The 19441-nt window shown below is 39.2% G+C and overlaps 1 protein-coding gene and 1 pseudogene across 4 annotated transcripts in view; one reads left to right on the top strand and one right to left on the bottom strand.

Annotated features, from left to right (window-relative positions):
• LOC110336843 overlaps positions 1–515 on the bottom strand; it is a 1177-nt pseudogene extending 662 nt beyond the window's left edge.
• Nek1 (NIMA related kinase 1) overlaps positions 1–18663 on the top strand; it is a 132909-nt gene extending 114246 nt beyond the window's left edge. For all 4 annotated transcript variants that reach the window (XM_021218780.2, XM_029531854.1, XM_029531855.1 and 1 more), the window contains 5 exons: positions 8195–8346; positions 11043–11251; positions 11914–12044; positions 13268–13400; positions 17474–18663. In XM_021218780.2, coding sequence (XP_021074439.1) covers positions 8195–8346; positions 11043–11251; positions 11914–12044; positions 13268–13400; positions 17474–17487 — 639 coding nt within the window. In that variant the 3' untranslated portion in view covers positions 17488–18663. The remainder of the gene's footprint in view (positions 1–8194; positions 8347–11042; positions 11252–11913; positions 12045–13267; positions 13401–17473) is intronic.
• The last annotated feature ends 778 nt before the right edge of the window (positions 18664–19441 follow it).

Consider the following 19441-nt stretch of genomic DNA (forward strand, 5'->3'; position numbering starts at 1 on the left):
CAGGCTGGCCTCGAACTCAGAAATTCGTCTGCCTCTGCCTCCCAAGTGCTGGGATTAAAGGCGAGCACCACCACTGCCTGGCTAAATTGCATTTCTTAATTATCCTAAATAGTTTGTAATAGCAACTTTCAAAAGGACTGGAAATTAGGTACGATACTTTAAACAAAGTTGAAACATATATATAGTATGTTGTAATGAAATATAATTCTAAACCTGTTTCAATATACAAAGTCCATACCAAATGCAAAATATTTGTCTTGTTAATGCTCATTGATCTAACAGTAGATTCAATAATATACCCTTTATTTTATCAATTCTATATCCCCCAATTTCTTTTTATCTCTTATCCCCATTTTTCTTTTCATCTCATCTCCCCCTTTTCCCTTAACTCTAAATAGGAGAGAAAGAAGGATAGAGAAAATAAAACGAAAGAGAAAGAAATCCCTGAATCTAACTTCCTTTAGTTTATTTCTCTCCTTACCAAGACCATTAATAACTTGCATCCAACCCCCCATAACAACGACAAACATCCACAATCCATCATCAATGAACTGAACGAAAAGCGCACATCCCACCTTTGGGAATGAGGCCTTCATTCTCTTGAAATTGCTCCCTGCTCTCTGTGGACAGTGTCTTTGGGGGGGGGGGGGGGGCTAAGATAATTGGGATATTGGCCAGTCTTAAGAAAGCTAGCTGTAATATTTGTTGTCTAGTCTCTGTGTGATGTGAAATGCAGGGCTTAGCTGAAGTCTTGACTGGAACAATCTGAAGGGCTGGACCATCCTAGCTAGCTGTTTTGAAACTGTTCCAGAAGCAGATCCCCAAGGAAGCAGCTTTTAAGGTACTCTGTGAGACTGAGTTTAGTAGGATGCTGGAATAAATACGTCTCAGTAGCTCACATCCGCCTCGGCATATCTGAGGGTAAGTCTTTTCAGGGGTGCTTTACCTTCCTTGTCTGGTGGGGTATCCCTGAATATATAAGCTTTTAATGGTAAGACACATTTTTTCATTAACAAGTATAGAATGTGCATTGTGCACAATTGGACTAAGGATGATTCTCTCTTTTTTGAGCAAGTAAGACATCTGTTCTATTTGTCAGTGAGTTTGACTGTAATATTAACTTTCATCCATGCTATTTGAAAGGATGGCATGGTAAGTCCTGAGGACTGTGTAGCCATCAAGATTTATTACCTATGCTTAGCTAAAGACCTGGAGATATTTTCGTTTCTCAGCCTGTTCCAGAGCTGTTTCCATGTAGAGGGATCAGCGTGTGTGTTATCTGCTCTGTTGTTGTCAAGTCAGATATATTATAGCTCTCATGTCAAGTCAGTGCTATGTGTAAGGCTTGAGACTTTCTGCTGCTGTTAAGTTGGATTCACTCTTCACCGTGGTCTGTAAGATTTGACAAGACATTAAGAACCTCTGTGACTCACCTCAAAGTTGTTCTCATTCTCTTTCCCCTTGGTGGCCAAGCTCTTCTGTGTTATAGACTGAACTTTCTGTTAGCCTTGACCAGACTGGGCTTGCTTCTCTTGGTTCTGCTCAGTTCTAACTCATTTCAGACTTTCAAGCATCACCTCTCAAGTATTACCCTCACAAGCCTTAAGTACAGGGATTTCCATCCTGGGTTCCTGTTTGTTTAATTTCCTAGTGGCCATAAAAATAGAATTCATCTTGGTTACTTATTTTTTTATTGTTTATTTTCTACTAGACTATTATCCCCCTTAAGTTATACTATTCACAGGTTTTACACACACACACACACACACACACACACACACATTTATATGTAATAACCCACTGGTTATTATTCGCATCTATTCAGCCAATGCATATCAAGCTGTATTGTCTGTTAGGTACTATGCTTATAGCAATGATATGATGTTTGTAGCCAAGAAAGGGAATAAATTAGGTGGAAAACATTTGTGATAATTCTTATAAGGAGAAATGAAAATGGATAGTGTGCCAGAAAAGAAGAAATGCTTAAGGCTGCATCACGGCTGAGAAAAGGTTTCGGTGCAGATGTTTAAAGGCCCGGGTCTGGGAGAACATTTAAAACAGAAGATGTTATGGAGCAGCACGGTGGGCTTTGGGGTACTAGGACCTGTGAATGAGGTGAGGCTGGAGAAAGGCTCACCAGTTAGGAACACTGGCTGTTCTTCCTTCGTTCAGTTTCCAGAACCCACATGGCAGCTCAAAACTGTCTGTGATTCTAGTCTAGTCCCAGGGAGTCCATTGTTCTCTTCTGGCCATTGCAGGCACTGCACACATGACATATATGCAGGTAAACATTCATTCACAGTAAAAAAAAAAAAAAAAAAAAAAAAAATTTAAATCAAAAAATAAACAAAAGAAAGTGATATTAAATATCAAAGTGTGAAGAAAGTAGGATGCCAANTGCACACATGACATATATGCAGGTAAACATTCATTGAGAGAAAAAAAAAAAAAAAAAAAAAAAAAAAGAGAAAAAAAAAAAAAAAAAAAAAAAAATTTTTTTAAATATCAAAGTGTGAAGAAAGTAGGATGCCAATCATTCTTGTTCCTAATTAATAGTGTTCAAATATGTGGGCTTAGAGCTTTTCGGGAGTGTTATGTTTTGAGTTTTGCTATGGTGGAATTTATTTCATTTCCAAACAAGGACACCATGTGTGAAGAGATGGAAGTACTAGTTGCTCACGTTATCCCTGTCTCCTTGCCCTCTTGTCCTCTACCTCACAGCTGCCTTAGACATAACCTCAGAGCCCTAAGACTCAGGAAACAATACTAAGGCATTCATCTAGTGTACTTTAAATAGATCTTTTAGCAAAAACCAAATGTAACATTAGTTAACTGAATTGTACAATTAACCACCCACACAGATAGTAGTTAGTGGTTAAGTTGATCACTGTAAGACTGGCTATCAAAATAATGCTTTCATTAACACTGTCTGTCAGTGGGGCTATAAGTGATGGTCTAAAACAAGCTTGGGTCCTAGAAGTCTTTTCTTCCTTTTACACTGCTTACATATGCAGTGACTCAGACAAGTTGAAGATTTATACCCAAATATATAAATTGTATTTAAGACTGTGCATTATACATCAGCAAGCCACTAGCAACTATTATAATAGTCATTAATGTTAATTAAGTAAAAGATTTATCTATGTAGTAGTCAAAGTGAAATGAAAGTTATAAACCCTGCTGTATTTCTGAGGCTAGAAAATTATGAGTTGTTTAGGGGAAAGCTTTCTGTGTTTTTCTCTCTGGAAAAGATTTCTCTTCTGGAGGTTTCTTTGTGCAGGGTCTCAATTTCTACCCAGGCTGGCCACAAGCTTTCTTCTTCCCTGTCTATGCCTGCCAAGTACAGGTATATGCGACCACATCCAGCTGGTTCCTTTAAATTTGGTAAAAAGTTATAACTTCACGTCCATTGCTACTGCAAACAGAATAGCAGATTTCCTAAGGTAATTAAAATGCAATGGTTTGATGAAAAATGTACATATAACAGTAAATTGGAGATTCTCGACAGTAAATTTTTAAGTCAAAGTAAAAGATGTGGTTTTCTCATGATCTTCCTTTTAAAAGTTGCAGAATCTGGATTAGTAAAGGAACCAATCCTTTGCCTTTCCAACAGTCCCATTTTGCAGAAGAGCCCACAGCAGTGGTTACTCTGTAGTCTGGCAAGGGCATACATGTGGTTGGTTGGCAGAAGGCCTGCATGACTTGGAGGGCAAGGGAGGAAGAGATGAGGTTAATAACTGACAGCAAATGACTGCACTTTCACCAGGAGTCTGTTCTAGCCCAGCTTCTTTATAGAAGGATGTCGTGACTTGCCAGTGATTGTCTGTATTCAAACAACAAAGTATTCATTCTAAAAACAAAAGTTTTGATCTAAGCACGATCTGGAATAGCTGAGGTGCACAGTCCTGCCAAACCACTGCTTTAGTGCATTGGGCAGAGTTCAGGAAGATAGATTTCTGACATTCATGGTTGACCTGCCTAGTTCCTGGGGTGTTTGAATCATTTTATGTCTCCTTCTCAGCTATTAAAAATGCTAGCAACATTTTCAAAGAGCCATGAGTGCTGATGCCTTTATGATGAATTGCTATTATGAATAAGTTGTCAAATATAATTGTAAACTTTAATCAAGACAACTACATAACATTAATGCGTAGTAGGCAGTTATACTGTGAAAAGAGTCTGGTAGTACAATTTTTTTTTTTTTTAGCTTTGCTCTCTGACAGAGCAAATTGCCAAATTATCATCTCACCCATACTTAATTTATAGAAAAAAAGACCATATGTTTAGAGTAATACAGAGTATTCTTAATTTTCTGTTACTAACACATTCTAACTCACTAAAATTCAAGCAAATACAGATTTAGGATTAGAAAACAGCCTCTCATTGTTCCCAGTTATCTCTTGAGAAGAATTTTAGTCTACTTTGATTTTTATAAAGGTGGCTAATACGTGTATAATACTCATTGTCAGTATAAACTAGTCAGGTAAGTTTACTAACCATGTATGCAGTGTCTTCAATATTGTTCCAGCAACTTTACAATAATAATCTCATGCTCACAGTCACCCAGGTAATGCTGTCATCATTCCATGTCACACACAAGCAACTTGTCCACAGTCATATAGTGGGTACCTACAGCCATTAAGTTCCAAAGCTATTCCGCAGAGGTTTCCAGCCAGGAAAGCTGCTTTCACATTGCAGCAGTGCCAACAAGTACTTGTAGAGAGGAAAATCTAAACTTTGTATTTGTTATGACAGTCAAGGGGAATTATTGGTAAATTTCTTCTGTGAATTTTCTAAGATAGTAACATTTTCAAGGTTAATTTATAATCCCATGGGAACTAAAGGAATGCAGTAGACAACTGTGCCTTAAGGCCTCTTCAAATTTGCAGACTTGAGGTGGCTTAAGAGTCAGTCAGATGAAGATCAGAGCATCAGTTCAGTTTCTGGCACAGGTAGGTGGGAAGTCTGACTGATTCTGCCTACAGTGACCAGGCACTAAGTCAGCCTTAGAGTGTGCAATGTAAGCTTCCTCAACTCATGGGAGCATCAGTTTTAGGATACTGAAACTTAGACCTCTTTGTTCCCACTCCCTCCACCCCACCCACCAAGCACATGCCAAGCCTTTTACTTTGAATTCTATTTTTTTTTAAACATAATTCTGTATTGATTCTTTGTGACTTTTACATCATGTACCCAGTTCCTCTCATTTCCTAGGTCTTCTATATCTGCCCCCCACCCTTGTAACCTTCCTGCAAAAGAAAATAAATTAAAATAAAAAAATCTCACCATAGAGGCTGTGGTGTGTCACAGTGTGTCACATGTTATACCCTTTTCCCCAAACAACTTTACTTGCAAATGTTCATATCAGTGAATCACTGTTTGGTTCAAGGACTCTGGCTTCTGCTAATCTATTCTTAAATAATAGATAGAATCTGGCTTGGGGAATAAAGTTAGCAATTATTTGTAAAAGCTGTTTTGAGGGAACAGTGTTGAAGTATTCACAGTAGTAATCAGAGGCCAAACAAATGTGCCCATAATAAACTGCTTTATAGCATAACTAGAGGATTACTAATTCATAGTTTATATCAAAACTTGTAAAGAGTAAAAGAATTCTTTGATGTAGAACTTGATGTGAAATTGCTAATAAGACTAGCATGTAACTCATTCACTGTTTTATGTGGTTCCCTTACTTTGAGAAAAACAGTTACCTAGTACTAAAGAGTAAAGGAACAGTGCCTTGGCATGCAAGGTTCCCTACAGCACCGCTCTTCCATCTCATGTTGCCATGAGGCCCACTACTCTCTGGTATACAGTTGGGGGAAGCTGTACCTCAACTGAAGTAAGCTCTCCAGGCACTGCTAGGGGCTGCCCCATCTTTTTATGATTACTTTTCATTGCTTCTAAGACAATAAAATAATACTTTAAGCAGTATGAAAAAAGTCAGGAGAATCAAAACAGAAATGAACAGGATCCAGGGTTCTACCCCAGGGTGTGATGTGGGCTGCTTGGTATGCTCTTGGTGCGACCTCAGACTTAGCACCGAACAAGTGGATGATAGGTAAGTAGGTTGGTTAGGTGGGTGGGTGGGTGGGTGGATGGATGGATGGATGGATGGATAGAATAGATAGATAGATAGATAGATAGATAGATAGATAGATAGATAGATAGATAGATAGAGAAAGAGAATATTACTGTGAATAAAGATGCAGATCCATTTAAAACATAAAGTAAGAATCCAGTGGCAGCACTTGACTGTGATTCCACATGCCGCAGAGGACAAGGCAGGAAAATTGTGAGCCCAAGCGTTAAAACAAATCATAAAGTCTGAAGAAGGCCAGCAAGGAGTACTGTGAACACAAAGCTTTATCCTAAGATACACTTGTAAGTGAGTGGAAGTCTTGAGGAGAGGTGTCAAATCACGTGACACCTTGAAGAACACTTCTGATGGAATGATTTCATGGTAGAGGATAAAAATTAGATTAATACACATAGTGGCACACACCTGTAACCGTAGAACTTGGCAGGCAGAACGGAAGCAGGACGGTCACATTCCTGGGCTACATATCAGAGGGAAAAAAAGTATTTTAAACTATTAAGAGGACTAAATTAAAATTGGGTTGAGTTACTAAAAAAATGCTAGGATGAACTAAATTTTCCCAGCCTGCATATATGACATTCTCAAGTTTAATTGTGTAATGTATCCTGTTTATTTTGTTGGTTAGCAGTCAACCTGCGTAGATTGTTACAAGTGCCTACTTTACATTCTTATGGCTCAGTACACACATGGCCCAAATCTTAGTAAGTCCAAAGCTGGATGTGGGGCACCTGCAGTCCCAGCACTGGGGGCAGTTGAGTGGCATTGAAAGACATACTCAGCACCATTGCCATCTGTAAATGCTTTAATAAGCACTAAGTTTTGTTCGTTTTTTTACCACTTTTGCCAGCTTCACCAGTTTGTAACTGATGATCATTTCCCTTAATTAGTGTAATATAGAAATTGTGTTCAAATAATGGGAACCTATTCTTTATTATTCTGAAATGCTGCACTAAGAAAATCGACCAACTGCAAATTTCCATCACTGTGTTAAGCACTGTGTTTTCTTCAAAGCCTTCCCTGTAATACAGAGCTCTTTTTAGAGCCTAGCACTCACATTTCGACCTCAGATTCCTGGAGAGCTGACCCAGCCCAGAGACGGGTCCACAGCTATCTGTCTCTTGTTTGTCACATGCTGATTGTTGAAAGGTTGATGAATAGAAAGGTTGATTCCAGTTATTCCTGCTCTTGTCCAACACTGATTTCATTTTCAACACCTCTGCTGTCTGGTTTGTTTCTTTAGTACAGTCGGCCTACTTCCTTCCTTCTTGGTGTTGTTATAAATGCTTTTCCTCATTGCCCTCAAAGAACTTGTCCTTACAGCCTTCTGTCTGAATATGAGGTTCCCACTCAGCCCCATCTTTGGGAAGCAAAGTCAGGTTTCTCTTCACACTGATTTAACCCATGTTAGCCAGCCAGCAACTCCTTGAAGTAAGCGCTGCACAGTGGCTGACTGAACATCATAGAGCTTCATCACACTCCAGACAACTTACTTCAGCTTTCAGCAGGTCTGCACAGGGCGAGTTGACCACAGGAAGGTAGGAGAAACAGTACACATGAGAAAGAACCAGTGGGCGCTTCTCACACTGCCTGATTGCCAGCAGTTTGGCATTTCAAGGCCAAGTGTATCTCCAAAATAGCCACTCTCCACTCTTTAAAAGCGGACCCAACTGAATTGCTATGCTAAAGCCCAATCATTACTCATGAGTTTAACTTTCTTTATGAAAAATAAAAAATGCTAGCTGAATTTTGAATTCATTTTTTTAATATTTTCCTACATGAGTACTACACTTGCATCATTTCCAACCCTCCATCTCCCCCTCCAACTCCTCCCGTGTACTTGCACATCCTCTCGAATTCATGGCCTCTTCTTTAATGATTATTGGTACATGCATGCATGCATGCGAGTGTTTAATAAGTCTATCTAGTGTTGCTCATATGAGCTGAACTTTAAGAAAATTGTGTTCTAACCTGGGACGAGGCCCCTTTAGATCTAACTACGTGGTTTCAGTATTGTAAGTAGTATTGCTTCTGGTTTCCTCCCTCCCTTTGCTTTCAATGCTCTTCCTCCTGATGAGCAATCTCTGAATCTCTCTGTAGATGCTGAGGACCTGTTCACTGCCAGATCTTTCCAAGCTGTTCAGAACCCTAATGGATGTTCCCACTGTGGGAGACGTTCATCAAGACAGTCTTGAAATGGATGAGCTTGAAGATGAGCGAATTAAAGAAGGGCCTTCTGATTCTGAAGACACGTAAGTCTAGGATCACTAACTAATGCCAGTGTCACTTAGACATCTGAATTGGGATTTTCTTCTAAGTCCAGAGAGGGAGCATGGTCTGCAACTGCCTTTTCTTCACCCTTCAAGCTCTTATAACTCTGTTAAAGTATAATCCACCTTTTGATAATGTATGGCTGCCTCTAAATAATTTACTGTCTCATTTGAGGCACATAAAAACGCTTGTATTTATGCTCACTGTTTTTTTTCCCCATTAACATCCATCTAGTACACTGATGTTACTATAATGATTACTAAATAGTGGTTAAAAATTTTTCACAGGATAATGACTGTTGAATGGTGAAATCTCCATTCTACTAGGATTGAGATGGGAAGCAGGGAAGTATTAAACCCTCTGCATTACATCTGGGAGATGCTGAAAACTTTCCTATCTGTCTTGTGACATTTGATTTTAGGATGTATCAGTGGGGATTTTATTTTTGTGGTATATGTGGGAGTGGGGTAAGATAACTGCATGCACGTGTGCGTGTGCGTGTGCGTGTGCGTGTGCGTGTGCGTGTGCGTGTGTGTGTGTGTGTGTGTGTGTGTGTGCTAGTTTGCATGTAACTTTGTTGCTTACAGAAAATTCCTTTCTTGTGATTCATGGGAAATATAGAACTCAGGAAGAAATGTAACAATGTTTCTGAAAGTTATGGGAAATGTTGGCTGAGCCTTAGATAAGAATCCTTCTTGGCCTCTGCAGTTTTAGCCTTCCAACTGCCTCAGACAAGTATGGCAAACTCAGAGGAATAAACCAAAACATCCTGCAATGAGATGCTAGAAGAAGCACAGTGTAGGAGTCTGGAGCGGGCTGCAACTCCGCTAGAGTAGCTTAGCCTGTGGGAGGCTGCAGTTGGAATCAGAATTGCTGCGTCTGACATGTTGGTACTTCTTCCTAATGAAGCTCCATTTTCTCACCAGCCCTCTTAGAGACCCAAGGATCTTGCTAGGAACTAGTGGTTTGGAGGGAGGTCACTGTAGTTCCTACTTTAGTTGGCTTACTGGGAAACACAACATACAGCACTTATGGTTGACAAAGTGCTGGGTAATGGGGTTTGTGGGTTTGTCCTCTGTAAATATAATGAACCATTTGTAGCTGAGCCAGCTGTAACAAAACTATTCTACATCTACTTGTTTGTCTTTGGAAACTGACTTGGGTCCATATCTTTCTCCAGATTTTATAATAAGAACTAAAAACTAAGCTTAGGGCCAGATTTCAAATAACCTAACACAGACTTTTGAGTGCTGATTTCATACAGTATTAGATCTTCACACATTTTTCTTAAGCAACAGTTAGGCCGGCCTCATGAATTTAACTCCTCTATGTCTTGGCCATTATTTCCTCTAGCTAATTAGTGGGTTATCAGCAGGTCAACATAATTGTCTTCACATCAAAGATTACATGATGAGTTCAGCTTCTAATTAAACACCGAGTTGTTCTGATCAGATCATTTTCTGTAGCTTCCATGAAGTCAGATGGCTAGTTAGTATGCGTAAGTACAAAAAAGGTATTTCTGTGTAAATGATTCTTTTCTTTTCCGTTAATGTAAATTATCTTCAAGGTCTCACAGAGTGTATTTGGGAGTTGACTGTAAACTTTGGGAAGGGTCCTCATCAGCCCTATATATTTCTTAGCATTGCATTTCTAGTCCAGGGACTCCTGCCGAGGGCCCTGAGCCCTCACTACACGGCCTCACACATCAGACTCAGGTAACTCCTCGCCTTCATGCATGTCCTCAGAGATAAGCTGGGAGTCTTGGAACTGTTTCTCAGTTACTGTACAAGTGCCCAAGGACACAGGCTAGAGATGCTTGCTGTCCACTGATAAGGCCTCTTTTATATTTTCATGTCTCTACCATGAGTTTCATTTGGATAAAACTTAAATAGGATGAAACTCCTTAGTAAGTGTACTACATACATTTAAGATTTTTACCTATAAATTGATTCCACATTTTAAATCTCAGAAAATAACATTTATATGCCGACTAATGCCTTGAAAACAAAATTCTCATGTGAGGATTATGGCCGTTTTATTCTTGGGAAAAATCTATTTACATATTTTAGAATTCTTTTCAGGAATATACACATAAATTTCTCATGACTATTATATTCACTGTATCATCATCCTGTTAGCCTTAAAAGTACAAATATTATGCAAGACCTTAAATACGTGTCTCTAAAAATTCAAATACATTCACATGAAAATCCTTGCATATAGTACACAGCTAGTATCTCCATTAAGATTGTGATAAACTTTTAAAATTGGAAAATGGTTTTTCCAATTTTCCTTTAAACATTTGACTATTAATTAATTTTTTAAAAAACACATGATAAGCATCTTTGCTTTCTTAAACTCGCCACCTACAGGTGGGACACACAGTCACACACCTTTGTTGCAAAGTTTAAGCAGTGACTGAGGTAAATAGTTACATGATTCTCCTCTGCAAATCAGGACCAATGTAAGCAAATCATCTCGTTTATAAATTGTGGAGTATCCGTCGTGTACTATTTTTCTCAGTTGTATTTATCCTCAATTCCTTAATTAAAAACTCTAGATGCTTATTTCGGACTTCTTTTTTATCCACAATTAGTACTTTTAAGTGGAAGAGAATGCACCATTTCAAAATAAGTTAAAGTTTAGGCAGTATCCAGTTTAACTCTTGAACTTTCAGTGTATTTGAAGAAACTGACACAGATTTACAAGAGCTTCAGGCCTCAATGGAGCAGCTACTGAGGGAGCAACCAGGTGATGAATACAGTGAGGAGGAAGAGTCTGCCTTAAAAAGCAGCGATGTGGAACAGACAGCAAGAGGCACAGATGCCCCAGACGAGGAGGACAACCCCAGCAGCGAAAGCGCCCTGAACGAGGAATGGCACTCAGGTGTGTGCTCAGGGCGGCTCACGGCTGAGTGCCTGTTTCTGTCTCTGCTCAGAGTTCACGTAGGAGGTGGTTTCCTGGTATCTGATATGGACATGTCCAGCCTTACAGCTGACATGTACTTCTGTCTGTCTTGTGCTCACTGTGTGCACACAGACGTACATACCAACAGCTTCTTAGCTCTTCTCTTACGTGACTTCTGAAGTGTTTTCTCTATGCTTTGGTCCCTGTTCCTTGACTTTTTTCTAGTAATAAAGCTAATAATTTAGTTTTGGTATGTATGCTTCTTGGCTCATCTGCATCTGCGTGTCTTTGCATGTTTTGTTCCATGTTTGTCAAGCCTTCATCATAGGTTTGGTTGCTTCATTTCAGAACATCAAAAAGTGATTTTTTTTTCCATTTGTTTCCGAACTAACATTTAATAGTGAGGTTTCTGGGAATCTTTCTGTAGTAACCTGATTTATGTCCTTAAAGAAACCATTCTCAAACTAAGATTCCTGAGTAAGACAGTTCTATATGTGCTTTGATGTCTAGATTCCCTAGTGAAGACTGCTGATATTGAAGGGAGAAGAATGTAGGAAGCCATAATTCACTTGTCACTGATGCTAATCTACTATTATAAAATTACTTTTATTCATAAAGCACCTCTTTTTTTTTTTTTTTAGATAATAGTGACGCTGAGACTACTAGTGAATGTGAATATGACAGTGTCTTTAACCATTTAGAGGAACTAAGACTTCACTTGGAGCAAGAAATGGGCTTTGAAAAGTTCTTTGAGGTTTATGAGAAAGTAAAGGTGCGTGAACCTAGACACTCTCTGATGTGCTGCTGAAGAGGGATGACATGTTGGCTGTCTTTATCACTGCATTAGGATCAGTGTCCCTACACATACACTGAAGGCTCCACTTAAGTTAGCACTGGCACATTAACTATTAAAGTTTAATCCCAGCATTTGAGAGGCAGAGGCAGGCGGATTTCTGAGTTCGAGGCCAGCCTGGTCTACAAAGTGAATTCCAGGACAGCCAGGGCTATACAGAGAAACCCTGTCTCGGGAAAAAAAAAAAAAAAAACAAAAAACTTTAATTGCATCATTTCTCCCGCTCTTTCTCCTGCCTCTTCCATATGGGTCCCCTCCCAAATTCACAGCCTCCTGTTATTTAGGCACTGATGTTAAATAGAAAAGGATAGACACATGTATCGGTTGGGGCCATCAATTCCTATGATGGTTTATTCTCTGCATTTTAACTAGGTTTAGCTTTACTAGGTTTAGGTTAACCTCAACAAGCTTCTGTGTTGAAGGGTGAGATCTACACTTATAATGGTAAGTACTTAGATGTAGTTAGAAAGCAGGCTGGTTTAGGAACGTAGTAGTAGTGGGTTTTCTTCTAAGATCCCTGCTGTCACCAGCTGTGTATAGTGGCTAGGTTTCTAGTACTAGGCATAATTTCCCCCGTGTTGAGCAGGCCTGGAGTCTACTTGTACTAGATAATTTTGTGTCAACTTGACACAGCTGAAGTTATCACAGAGAAAGGAACTTTAGTTGGGGTAATGCCTCCATGAGATTCAGCTGCAGGGCATTTTCTCAATTGGTGACCAAGGAGGGAGGGCCCCATGTGGGTGGAACCCTCTCTGGGCTGGTAGTCTTGGGTTCCATAAGAGAGTAGGCTGAGCAAGCCAGGGGAAGCAAGCCAGCAAAGAACATCCCTCCATGGCCTCTGCATCATCTCCTGCTCCCTGACCTGCTTGAGTTCCAGTCCTGACTTCTTCAGTGATGAACAGCAATGTGGAAGTGTAAGCCAAATTAACCCTTTCCTCCCCAACTGCTTCTTGGTCATGATGTTTGTGCAGGAATAAAAAACCTGACTAAGACACTAATTAGACACTAAGATACAAGTGCCACCATTGTACCTTCCAGTAGCGCTGGCTGTGCTCATCACTATTATGGCTCCTAGGCTATTATTAATTGCTTCTCTCCTTTAGCAGCTTCCATATTAACTTACATTTGGTAATTTGGCATAGGCTATTCATGAGGATGAAGATGAAAATATTGAAATTTGTTCAACAATAGTTGAGAATATCTTGGGCAGTGAGCATCAGCATCTCTATGCCAAGATCCTGCATTTAGTCATGGCAGATGGAGCCTATCAGGAAGGTAAAGTTTTCTTGTATCTTCATATTCTAAACAAGTGAGAGCAGAAGAAGGAAAAGATGGCAGATGTGTGATGAGACTCTCCCAGCAAATGAGCTTTGATGTGGTCTATGCTAGAGCCTGTCTGATACTTTGAAGCAACTATAAAATTCCCTCTGCCCTGTCACATGATCTTGTTGCCTTAGATTCTTTAAGTCACTATCCTATAGTTTGTAAGTAATGTTTGAGTGAATTTTTAATGCCTTATTTGTTTATGTATGCAGGTATTTTGCCTACATGTATGTGTGTGCACTATGTGTACATTTCCCACAAAAACCATATGAGGGCATCAGATCCCCTGGAACTGGTGTTTCAGATGGTTTTGAGCCACCATATGAGTTCTGAGAACTGAATCCATACTCTTAGCCACTGAGCCATCTCTCCAGCCCTTGAGTAAAAAAAATTTAAGTCTCCTAATTGAAAGCTCAAGCTCTTTAGAATAATTCTCATCAATGATGTGTCATTAAACTGTTTTGCAGAGGAAATAAATAGAAACTTCCGAGCATGAATTTATTTGTAACATGGTTGCCAAAACTAATACATTTACTTTAAAGATTTAATTTGCAGACCAAAACAGAGGATTTTAAATCTTGATATTTAATTTTAACAATGCAATTTTTATTAAAATATATTTATATTCCCTCTTGTTAAAAACAACTTAAGATCACTCTTAAAAATGCATCCAGGTACAAAAATTAAAATAAATTTTAAAAATATTTGAGAGCACGGCATGTTAGATAAGCATACAAGAAGAGATGGAGTAAAATTATAACGTTAGGAAGGCCTCCACTGTGGAAACTGGAGACTTTACAGCGAAGTAGGAACCACACTCGCACAGTCAGAAACAAAGCCGACTGTTCCTTAGAGGCCAGCGGGCTGTGGAGGAAACAGTTCTCCAGTCTGTTTGCTGTCTTGGGTTTATTCTTGTTTGTGACAAGGTTTTGCCACATGATAGTCTCAAGCACATGCACCTCCTGCCTCTCCCTTCACCACCGTGCCTAACCATCTTTCATGTTGCGCCTTAAAATTCAGATTAACACTGATCGCTTTAAGAAGGGAAAGGTTTTTGTTTTCCTTCCAGGTACAACAGAATCAAAAGGTCTATAGATCTTACTACAACTGAAGCGTTAAGACTTTGAAAATGTCCTTCAGTTATACTACTATAAAATAGGTGGTTTATTTTCTGAAATGATAAACGGTTACTTGATCATTAAGATGAAAGTCTCTAGTTTAACTGTTATCTGAAACTTTCAGGTTCCTGAGTTTCCCGAGATCTTGAGCTCCATCTGTACTGTTCTGAGATGAGAAATAGCCTGTAACTTTTGGATTTCATAGGTTATTTCTCACATCATTGTGTAAGCTAACAGCACAAGGCCAGAGAATGACTCTGTTTCAGGATGTCTGTGGTGAGGTCTAGGCAGGTCTCGTTGACTGGCCCTTCCTCAGGCAGCTCTGCACAAGGCTTGTTCATTGGAGCTCTCCACAAGGGTCAGCAGCAGTGTGCTCAGGCTGCAGTAGTACTGCTTGTCAAGTATCTGAAAAGCTTTCAGTTTGCCTTGCCCCTTCAGTGGAGAGCTGTAACAGTCAAGTGAGCAGCCACAAGGTAGAATTGACACAGCTGAGTGGTTTCTAAAGGGCACCTGGCTTCACAGAAGCCCGTTCACCTACAGGGCCACAAGCTAGGCTGGGCCATACAGCTCTCAAGAAGCATGGCCAGCTTTGCTGAGGTAAGTAAGCAGTGGAAACAGAAAGGACAGAGCCTGGCTGTCAGCTCTTCAGCCTGGGGAGAAAATAGAAAGCAGTTTTAATAACGTACTTTAACTTACTACTGAATGAGCTCATGTGAAATACATTACCTGAGTAAAAGCTACCAGACATGGAGCAGTTGAATCTCTGATCAAGCAGTCTTATGTATAGCTGTGCTTTAGATCCCATGGAAGAGATAAACTATCATGGCCTGTGCATGATGCTTACACACTTTTATTCTCTGTGGCAAAATCTGATCCAGCTCATTCAAAGTAACGCCAGTAAGGGGCATACGAGAAAGAAGATTCCCTTAAAAGAGTGTCTCAGAAGTGAGGTGAAGAGATTGGGGAAAGCATGTGGACATCCACCGGTGGTCTCTGCATATGCACACATAGAAGGTGCACCCGCACACATACCTGCTCTCGTGCATATACCACACCACAAACATTTTAACTTTTTAAGTGATTGCCTAATATCATTTCTGTTTAATTCCACTGGAAATTGTCTGAGTCCCCCAAAGTGACCTCAGCTTTTCAGCTCCCATGATAACTGTTACAGTGCAGGTTTGGTGAGCATTAATAACTCTCTGTTGGTAAAATTAACACTGCCTAGCCCATATATAGCTGCTTTCCAGAGTCAGAGGTCAGATAGAGGGAGTAATTTGTGCGTTACTCAAAACTGTTTCTAGGTGCTCCTTCACAAATGAATGTGTGACCAATGGAGGATTGGCAGAGACTACCAAGTCCTCCCTCTGAGCAGCCGCAGACCAAGCATGTGGGTTTTTTTTTTTCAATGTACCTTCCCTTCACATCCATTTTAGATGGAATTTTGTGTTGTGTTTTTGTAGTGAAATCCTATACAGCTATTCAAATAAATGAACCAAATCTTCAGCTATCAATATACATAAGCCCAGAGACCTAAGTTAAATAAGTCATATGTGATATGACTTATATGACATCTAAAACAATACTGAAAAGTATAAGCAAGAAAAATATATATTAATTTAGTGTCCTTAAAAATGTTCCTAGAGCCGGACGGGGTGGCGCATGCCTTTAATCCCAGCACTGGGGAGGCAGAGGCAGGCGGATTTCTGAGTTCGAAGTCAGCCTGGTCTGCAAAGTAAGTTCCAGGACAGCCAGGGCTATACAGAGAAACCCTGTCTCAAAAAAACAAAAAAAAAAAAAAAAGTGCCTAGAAAAGGAGAAAAGGTCACCAAAGTGGAAAAGTAGACTGCTTATAATACAGTTTTCTTAAACATCAGAATCAGTAGGGCCAGAAGTTAACCTGTGTTCGTGCTAGGTAGGCATATGTGTGCTCATTGTTCCTCATTATCTGAAGCAATGTGTAACACTGAGTGAATGCTAGGAGAGCGTGCTGTGTGATGTTGGAAGTAATCAAAGTATGTTTAAATTGCATGAAGCACTAATGTCACTCTGTGGGCTGAAACAGTGGGTGGCAGGGTCCAGGTGGGTCCTACAGGAGAAGACATCCTGTATAGAAGGATACAAAACATTGCAGTAGAGAAGATGAGTGGTGGTGGTAACTAACTCGGGGAATATTTCGGATATTTTCATGACCTGGTGATCAGGTTTGTGGACATGTTAAGCAGGTAGAGAATGAGTAGAAAGTAGTGACTGCACAGAGCGTAGTGTCTGACGGGGTGCTTGGATTTACTGGGGTGCCAGAGTGATAAGCAAATCAGTGTGTTAATTCATTCAGATGTTTTTAAAAATAAACATTCTTTTGGTTTATGTAAATAAGAATAGCTAATGCATTATGTCATTCTCATAAAATGTAATGGTATGCAGACATTAAAGCCACATGGAATATATACATCATTTGTCCTACAGTATTCTGTTGTGAGGTTTTCACCATATAGAGAAGTTGAATGCTATAGTGGTACCTGGCATACCCACCACAGAGACTCTACCATGAGCATTTATAATCTTGCTTTTCATATCACTGTGTGTGCTTCTTTATTTATCTTTCTATTGTGTGTCTTATATGGAAACCTCATGTCCCAAGCCTGCATCTTGGTCTAAGTTTCTTAGTTATTTGTCATCCACAAGGCAATCTGAGGATTTATATGTACATAATTGTAACATTAGTTGTCTTTGAAATTTTGTACCTTCATTCTTTATAATACTGTCTGGATATTATACAATGAATATGTGCTATTATAACAAAATTATATTTAATGCTGAACTAATCTTTAGAGAGGAAAATGTTTTTTATAAAAAACTAAAATGAACTAAAATGAAGTGAATTAATTTTTTTTCTTTTTTCTACAGATAATGATGAATGATCCTCAGGACAGTCTTTAATAGTCAACTATAAGAACACATTTGAACCTGGCTCATAGTACAAGCTTCCTGGGAAATAGAGATTATTTATGAGAAATACCAGATTTAAGATGGGCATGCTTATTGCATGAAAAAAAATGAGAAGTGTGATATTTTTCCTCACATTTTATCTACCTTGTTTATTGGATTCTACAGCTGACTCTCGTAGAATGTATGTTTCTTTAAATCGCCTCACCAAAGCATTGACTCAACTGAGAACTCATTGTGCAATCAGGAACTACTTTTAGCAACTGCCTTTCTGTGGAAGAGTTGCCTATATCAAAAAGGCCTGCTTTTGGTGTTTCATTTAAATTTCAGCATGACTTTGTTTTTTCTGTCTAACATTTTTTTTATCCTGGCTAGCAGTTCACATTAAATAATTCTTGTCAAGGGCTCTATTCAAATATCTACATTTAGAAGATGAAATTTTAGCCTTGAAGTTTGTATTCTCGAGTTATTTTCAACCACTGGATCTCTCCCTGAGCTAGCCTGATGAAAACAAGCTGTAGAAGCAATCCTAAAAATCATTGAAAGATTTAATTTTGAAGGAATAGTAAGGTTATATTTCCTAACACTTAAAAGTTCCCTGATTCTTCTATTTCTCTTTATAGACCAGAAATGCTGTATCTAAAAATCAGACTATAAATTTAAACCTAGCATATAGCATAAAATTGCCCTTTTGGTTTTTAACTCCTCAAATACATGTGCCTCAGTGGTCACCTGTGTTAAAAAGGGGAGAGGGCCCTTTTTCTTTTGGCACCGTGACAATTTAGTAACTACTATGGGGAAGTGTTTGCCTCTTATTTTCAGTGTGAGGATTTAACCAGGTCACTACAATGATGGTCACATAGTTGCAGTTATGTGAACTTATATATAGAAACAGTTATAGTTTCAGAATTTGCCAAGTATACACTGTGTCATTATCTACAGTCCAGATATTCCTAATAAAATAAAAGCAGAAATGTGTTTTTTGGTACCAATCAGCCTGATTGGTGCTACCTGTCATCTGAAACATGGAATCTTACCTTGTAGCACTATTAGTACTGTATTGACTTTATTATGTATATTATTTCTAACATCCAAAAGTAAATAGCTGATTTTTATATTTTTATTTTGTACTATTAAATTTTTATTATGTACCTGAAGTATATTGGTTGTCCTTATTAACCCTGTTCTCAATATCTCCATCGTCTTAAGGCAGACTCAAAATGGCAGGGCCGTGTGCAGAGGAAGAGATTTCATGTGGAAGCATGATGCCAGGCAGTAAGTAGGGCTGAAGTTGGGCTTTTAAGCAACCCTTCCCTGAAATTACCATAATATACAAAAGACCTTGGCAACCTTAAGGACCTACTTACAGGCCCTGCCTCCCAAGGCCACACCTCCCGCCATCACCCTGCAAGCCACACTTTCAGCACATGGACCGTTGGACATTCAGATCAACTTCAACCCAGAGCGTATACTTAGAAAATATGCGACAGAAAACAGTCCTGAGTGTTGTCTGCGATGATATGGGAGAAAGCAGGTTTATCTTTAAGAACTGCACCAGACAGAACACTGATGGGATGGCTTTATAGCACTGAGTAAAGACTAACCCTACAACAGTGATGGGCTGGAAACAGTGCTGTAGGTCCACAACTTGTAGGAGAACACAGGGTGGGAGTGGCGAGCTCATAGCCAAGAAAACCAGGGCTCTCTCTCACTTCTTGGATGTATTGAAATCACAGGTTAAAGTGCAGTTTCTTACATTACACAGTTATAAACAGTTCAATAACTTAAGCCTCTACCTTGAACCAGAAGTAAATTCAAAGTATCTAAAGGAAATTATTTTCCTAAATGGCTAGTCAATCCAATGTAAGCAAAACTGAAGAATCCAAGGGGTAGTGATTAAATGATATCAATAATACTGATACATCTGTA

Source organism: Mus pahari, chromosome 19 (genome assembly GCF_900095145.1).
Source record: "Mus pahari chromosome 19, PAHARI_EIJ_v1.1, whole genome shotgun sequence".
Lineage (NCBI taxonomy): Eukaryota > Metazoa > Chordata > Mammalia > Rodentia > Muridae > Mus > Mus pahari.